We start from the raw sequence: 7,634 nt of genomic DNA on the forward strand, positions 1-7,634 counted from the left end.
CAACTCTAGCTTGAAATTGCACTCGACACCCGAGAGAAAACAGTGTGACATAAATAATGTTCAAGTGTAATGAGCTGAAAATAGATGAAGGGGAATCACCACGCTTTTCAATTATTCCTTTTAGTCACATGGTAACCTACTAAAACCCACTAAACCAACATGAGTCCTCTTGTTTCACTAAGGGTGGTGACAGATAATGAAAAATGTTCATCAGCATAGAAACCTAACCAAAGAAGGAAACATCATATTATCATAACATGGTGTTCATTTTATAGTTTCCCTCTTTAACTCACATGTTAAATGAATAGCCTATTAAAATAATGAATTGATGAGCAATCCATATATAGAGAAATAAATAATTACATAAGGAATGATATTGAATATGAAGATGTAAACAACATCTCTGTCTTCACAATATTAAACAGTAAAGAAATATTCAATTTGACAGACAGCACAAAAATTGATTTGAGGTATATGTTTAATATACCATATTTTTATGATATGTGAGTTACAAAAGTTTACAAAAACAATGCAATAAAAACAATAATAATGCACAATACAGATTAAAAAAAAAAAAAAACTTTCTTGCAAAGATTAGACTGATGGATGTAAAAGTTCCAGTTCATTCATAGGTCATTTCTGGTGGACTCATGGCGTTAGACTGGAGCTTTGTATTGCTATGTATTCCAGCTGGAACCCACCAGCTGTCACTGAGGAGTCGGACAGGAACTTCAGGGTCATGACATTCCCTGGGTGAGAGACGCCACAGATCACTATAAACAATGATCATTTATGATATACACCCGTTAAGAGAATACATGTATACATTATCCAGTGTGGGCAAAGTCAGATGATGCACCACTTCAAGGATATTTATTATTAATTATTTATTATTTATTTGTTAAAGCAGATGTCCTTATGTATGGTGACTTACATATTCTCCATTTCAACACCTGGGCAACCGACAAATGCGCAACAGCATGGCCAGGCGTCAAACACACAACGTTCTTGCTTCAAATCAAGTTCTCCAACCACTATGCCAGATTACCAACCGTACTACCGCAATGCACCTTGAACAATCTGTCTGGTCATGAGCCAAATGTTATAACCTGACATCGAGCGAGGTTTTTTCTATCTTTGATACAGTGCTGGCACAAACACACACAAACATACACACACACACACACACACACACACACAAACTGAATAAATCTTTGTCTCTAAGTGAATTTAACCTTAGGCTGAATGTATTTGAAGGCAGAGAATGTCTCCAATGGAAAAAATAATGTTGAATGGCATACCTGTGCTAATGATGTCTTCTGGTAACTCGTCCCCACAAAACCTACAGAAATAAAGTAAATAATTTATATGATTACACATGCACACATGCAGTTAAGGTATCCATTTGCTATACAACACAAAATGGCAAAGTAGCTGCATTTTCCTGCATAAAACTTTCCTGGTTAAGTGTTTAGAGGTAAGCTTGCGCTAACATGTTTTAGAACACTGCTTACTTTGATTGAAGCATGGGAAAAGATGCCAGTTTGAAAATGTCATTTGTGACCAGTTAAACTCTAGTTTTGAGCAGGCAAGCGGTAAATGTGAGAAATGGGGGTTTCTCTGTGTTCACCTCCCAACGAAGCCTGAGATATCATCGTAGCTGTCATAGACCTCCAGGTAGTCAGCGAGGCAGGCGGTGTCCTCCTCCACGTCGAAGTCCAGGAAGCGTAGGCGGAGCCTCTGGCCGTAGCGCACGCGGATGTGCCAGTAGCAGATCTGCTTGTCCTCGTACTCGTCTGGGTAGCCCGGGGAGTGAATGACCCTGCGCTGCTCCGTCAGGACACCACCGCACTCCTTCGCTGTGGGGGGTCGGGGACGAGAAGATCCAAAATCAGAAGAGAAGGAGGAATGGAGGAGGTAGAGGCAGAGGGGGGAGGGCACAAGGGAGCAAGACAGCACAGTTTAGGGTAAGAGACAGGTAGAGGAGGCGGGATTAGGACAGAGTACTGCAGTTAGTGTTGGTAGGCACAGTAGAAACCATATGAATTCTTAAGGCACTAATACCAAGCAAAGTATCCAACTTCTGCTTTTATAATACCCAGTGTCTATCGAGAAATGGGGAGCAGGTACAGGAAGGGCGTGGATGGGAGGGGACATCAGTGTCTTGGGAGACCACCAGTTCACTAACCAATTTGCTTACAAGCTGCTAAACATATTGGTATACTAACTGTGGATGGAGGTAAATAAAGAAAAGGGGAGCAACTGTGGAGGGGGGGCTGGTGTCAGCTCCTCAGCTTACTCACATCTGAGTACAAGGCTCCCCAGTGACCTGCTACTGCTCTACTTCATGAAAGCGTCTGTTAGATCAGCATTTCTCACTGCTGTCACTTGGCATGCCAATGTCCACAGCCAGCTTTAATTCAGTTTTTCTGTGGTTGTTGGTTAATTGTGGGTTTTGCAGATGTATTTTACACCTCCAAATCCAAGTGAATAAATTAGGTGTCCCACACAAATCAGAGAACATCCATAAATAAATTAATCAGTAATTTTTTGGTGTCAAAGGGTGTCACAAAGTCATCAAACTGTTAAATTCCTGCATTAAATATTTGCGGAAGAAAAATGTGAGTGTGAATGCTGATGATCCCTGGTGAACGTAAATGATGACCCTTGCTCTATTTCTTGAAGCTGCATGTAGCCTGTTGCTGACCTGAGAACTATTTTGTGTAACTGAATGTACTACTGATATTAGCAAGGCGCCTCCCAGGCGGGAAGATAGCTAACTGCGTATGCTAGCATTATCTAGGTTTCTCTGCCCGGCAAAAAGGACACCTGAGAACCAGAACCAGTTTTGAGCAGTTCTATGGAACTAAAACAGAGAGATAAGAAGGAAGTTGCTTTGTGTATGTGTGTCATAAATCACATAATAAATCACGTATGCTCCTGAAGGAAAACCCTATGTAAGAGAATGTATCAAACAATATAGCAGAGTTGACTGCATTACTGTATCTAGCGTGCATGTGTTGACTCTCCCCGGTTAAGAGAATAAAGCTTTGTTCCTCTGAATCAGAACAACTGCTCTGGCTGAATTATTTCTTTGACAATATTTAATATAATCCAGAATATTTAAGAAACAATAGTAATAGTATGAATAGTAATAGTATGAATAAGTGTAGTATTTAACAAATTAATTGGGTGAGGAGAATATTTGTTTTGATGGTATTGATAAAACCATAACATGTGCATAATAGTTATAATTACTCCAATAAGCTAGTTTTAAGTAATTATTTTGTTTGACAGCAGCTAACATACAGTGTGAAACTGCACAACAATACTGTATGTAATAATTCATTTTGACATAATATGACTGTATGTTGTTTATGTTTGACAAGTGTAGTGTGTCTCCATTACACAAGAGCCACATTGCTGGTTAAAATCAGAGTGAAATATGGTTAAAATAAAAATTAGCTTAAATAAGTTATCGTTCTTTTGTCCAGGATGGAAAGAATGAGTTCCACATGTGCATCACAGCCATTGTTAGTAAGACAGGTAGAGGGCTTTAAGTCACTGTCACACTATTTCTTTCCCATGGAATGCACATTCTCAAATCATAGGGCTTCCTAGGAAAATAAATGCCGGTTGAGCTTCCAGCGGCAAGCTTACGAGCCCTGCTCCTTACCACTGTGATACACTACTGCCCATGTTCTGCTGGTAATAAGAGGAGTTCTCATATATTATGTATATATCCTTGTTATTCACATGTGTTACAACAGCCTGTTAAAAAAGTCATTGAAGACAATGCAAATGCCTACTGATACAATGATCTTACCTTGTTGCTTTTCTCAAAACAGCATTAATTTGTATACGAATGAAGGAACCCCATGTGGATCAATGTTGTTTCTGACTCGAGTCTGTGACTTATTCATTGCACTTTCTATTCAGTCACAGGATAACACTCCACGCTCTCAGCCTCAACATGCCCTCCAGCGGTATTCTGGGAAGACCGCCCAGCATGGAGACCAACCCCAATCCAACTTTACCACACCTCATAAACATTTCACATGCTATTTATCAGTGTGCTTTCGAACATACATAACATATACATAACATAACACACAGTCAGGCAACATGATCTGTTGATCCACGTGTTTCCCCATTGAACTTTCAGAAGCCTCGTGTAGCTAGTTATGGTCACAGTAGTCAGACAGCAAGATCAACCTTGCCATCACTATGTAGAGTGGAAACCAGTGCCATAATGGATAAATATTATCCACTGCCAATGGATAATCTTGACAGGTTCCTCACCATGTCTGCCCTGACTGTGTTTTTTGTGCTATTTCTCACCAGTGGGGTTGTAGCAGTACACGTCCCACCTCTCGCTCTTGTTCAGCCTGTAGCCGTAGTCGACGATGCCAACCCTCCCAAAACCGCAGTGGGCGCCGGGAGTGACAATGGGGTATCCCACTCGCCCTTTGTCAAACCATCCTGCCGCACACACATGGAAGCCTATCGAAGGAGAGGACCAGCTGTTAGCATTTATAAATTAGACTTGTAAGGGACCATGACTTGTGTCACTTGTGAGTGCACTTACTACATCCAATGCTTCATGGGGTGGCCTCATACCCCTATTCACTTTTTAAAAAATTGTAAATTAAATGTACCATATCCGAGAAGACATACAAGTTAAAAGGCAAATGCAAGGGTAACTACTGATATTTTTCAGGAGAGCCTCACTATCAACATGCACAATGTTATTACTTTTCTATCCTGTAGAATTACATGTGCGTGGAGAATCTTGACAAATCTAATCATCTATGGGTAGCTATATTTCTGAAGTCAAAAAGACAGAAATTGTCTTTCAACAGCAAGCATGAAAATTTGCAGGGAGAGGGCCTTCATTTTTATCTACAATATGTCTACTGTTATATTATGGGAACCACATAAGACATCATTCAGCTTTATGAAGATGGACTGAACCTAACCACCAGTTATGTAAAACTGGAGTTCAGAGCATATTGTAGAGCACACTCTGATGGTGTTTTAATATGTTTTCTGATTGATTATCTAGGAAAATAACATCATGATATGGTCCCCTGAGCCTTTTACAGATTCACATGAAACATGATCTGAACAGTTTGGGAAATGTTCTGGGAAAAACAAATGAACCACAATTAGTCAATGATGGTGGCTCTTCTTAAGCAAAGCAGGCATTTATGAACAAGTATTACATATTTCACATTGACAACGCGTATCAATATCTATTATGGTGCTTGTGTATGTGCTTGGTACATAAAATCATACACATTCCCTGTACCCTGTATTTTCTTACGGATTCAATTAACCAGGATCCCCAGTATATACCCTGCTATCTTTGGGGTTGGGGATGTACTAACCGATTTGCTGGGCAGCCTTTAGCTGCTCATAGGTGGCCAGCTTTCCTCCTTCAAATTTGCACACAGCCTTGGCCTCTCTGTACGTTAGCTGGTACCTTCCTTTGCGCGACTCCCGGTGGTAAACTCCAGCAGCTCGCTCTTAACAAGATAAACATTTCAATCAGCATCCCTCTCCACCATCATCAGGATTTACCTCTTTATGTCTCTGAAATGTCTCTGCGAAATAGAAAAGTGGTACTGGCAGACAACACATTTCTAAAAGCCTCAGGATCAAAGAGCTCTAGACACGGGAATGAACTGGATCTAGTGTGTGATGGAGATGTACCTTAAAAGTTATGAGAAAACAAACAGGAGAAACATTTATACCCTATCATGTGCTGCGTGGGGGAAATTTTAATACATGTGGATGGGTATGGCTGGCATTCCTCTCCTGGCATCAGTATAACTCTTGTGCATTACAGCGCAGAATGTTCATTTCTGCTTGTTTTGACATCACGCATGCATGATCTTGCAAAAATTGGAAGCTACTTCAAATTAGCCGACAAAGCAATCTTTCCACTTAATTAGTCGCTCCCTCTGTGTACCGTGGACTCATAACTTCCAGAGTACCCTGACACTGTGATCAGCAGAGACCGGGGATATAGAAAGGTTGCTTCTGTGGTATAGTGATTATGTGGTTTAGATAGTCGTTATTGCTCAACCATGTATTTTAATTTCATTCTGTCAGATCCTGTTTATGAACTATATAGATTAGTAGTTCTTGTTACACAGGGGGATTGTGTGAATGTCAGCAAAAAGTCCCAGATACTCTGTGAGTGAGTAAAAAATGCCATGTTAGTTGGGCTGAACTGTATAACTTTCTTGTTCAATTATGTTTTGTTCTCTGTGACAAACTGCAGTGATATTCCACCAGCCCTTAGGCTGTCAAGTTTGTCAGCAAAGAGTGAATACAGCCTGAATCATCTTGTGCTGTTGTCCTACCCCTCCATAACACTCCATAACAACATAACAGCTGAAAAGGACAACCTTTTGCTTCAAGGTGACAGAATCATTGTAGGAGTGTTATAATAGCTGGACAGTAAAACTTTAACTTCTACTTTCTGCTCAAGCTCGCTTTTGAGAGGAGAAAGTCACCTTTGTGTCATCTCCGCAGCATCAGTCTCCACCTAGGGGTGTTCTAGAAAATTCTTCATCCTCACACTTTCATTCAAATGGCATGCATAAATTTTCTCTAAACAGCACTTAAATGCAAACTAGATGGAGTGAGGTTTCACAAATGCACAGTGTATGATCAATGGCATTCTCTAAAAAATTAATATGCTAACTTATGGAGCATCTTCGTGAAAAGAGAACTTCCAGTGTAGAGGGACCCCAGTGAACCCATATCTTGTGGTATTGCGGCTGTGACTACATTATTAAGGACTGCGAAACACAATCTGCTGAGCACCAGAACAGTTAGGGACAATACTTTATTCTGTGTTTTTTTAAAAAATCTGAAACCACATTTTCCATTTTATAGTAGGATAAGAAGGGGTGTGCTACTGTCGATTTTTTTACTCGTTAGTTTTTGTTTTTGCAGGCATCGTTTTACTGGAGCAACACACAATACGGAAGAACTATCACACATGATGGACATTTAAAAACGAGCAACGCAAAACATTTTTGAATATAGTTCACTATGCCAATTTTATTACAAAGAGCAATACAGAACACACATTGCTCAAGTCTGGAAGCATTAAAAATAAGATCAAATTCGTCAAGTGGAAGACTCAAGCCTTGGGTATCTAGAGAAAACCACATAAAAACTTTGGGTACGGGCGTCCTTCCATTCCCAGCAAAAGCACGGTAAACGCTTACCCAGCCATATCGAGTTGCGAAGCACTCCGTCCCTAAAACCCCATGCATCAGTCTCCTCTAAGACGAAACAGGCGGTCCAGATTATCCTGAGTACTCTCATAGCGCTATCTCGCGGACGGCTGTGCAGCGGAACGCTTGCGCCACGCGGTGTGCTGGACGGTCATCTGACGTCCAGTTTTATAGGTGGGCTGCCCGCTGGCCCCGTCAGATCAACAGCACTGTCCAACTAGACAGCCTTATGAGCAGTCATTGAAAAAGGATAGGTGAAAACTACCATCTAAGTAATGATTTTTCCCCAAATCAAAGCATATTTTGTTTTTTTAGATATCCTAACTGCTGCCAAAATTAATTACTTGGTAGTTTCTGAACAATGCATATTAAGCGCTG

The 7,634-nt window shown here is 40.6% G+C and overlaps 1 protein-coding gene across 1 annotated transcript; it reads right to left on the reverse strand.

Annotated features, from left to right (window-relative positions):
* Window positions 1-648: 648 nt before the first annotated feature.
* Window positions 649-7,347, reverse strand: tnfaip6 (tumor necrosis factor, alpha-induced protein 6). Its single transcript, XM_036545646.1, has 6 exons — window positions 7,248-7,347; window positions 5,391-5,528; window positions 4,342-4,503; window positions 1,631-1,859; window positions 1,302-1,342; window positions 649-749 (listed from the first exon to the last, which is right to left on the reverse strand). The coding sequence occupies exons 1-6, from the start codon at window positions 7,345-7,347 to the stop codon at window positions 649-651; spliced, it is 771 nt and encodes a 256-aa protein (XP_036401539.1).
* Between the last annotated feature and the right edge of the window lie 287 nt (window positions 7,348-7,634).

The sequence above is a fragment of the Megalops cyprinoides genome, chromosome 14 (genome assembly GCF_013368585.1).
Source record: "Megalops cyprinoides isolate fMegCyp1 chromosome 14, fMegCyp1.pri, whole genome shotgun sequence".
NCBI classification, from domain to species: Eukaryota; Metazoa; Chordata; class Actinopteri; order Elopiformes; family Megalopidae; genus Megalops; species Megalops cyprinoides.

Excerpts from the sequence above, each read along its gene's own strand:
- tnfaip6 (XM_036545646.1), bottom strand. The coding sequence starts at position 7,347 with ATGAGAGTACTCAGGATAATCTGGACCGCCTGTTTCGTCTTAGAGGAG. Across the intron at positions 4,504-5,390 it reads AAAGGCTGCCCAGCAAATCG|GCTTCCATGTGTGTGCGGCA; the intron begins GTTAGTACATCC and ends CTCCTTCGATAG. Across the intron at positions 750-1,301 it reads AGAAGACATCATTAGCACAG|GGAATGTCATGACCCTGAAG; the intron begins GTATGCCATTCA and ends TCTCTCACCCAG.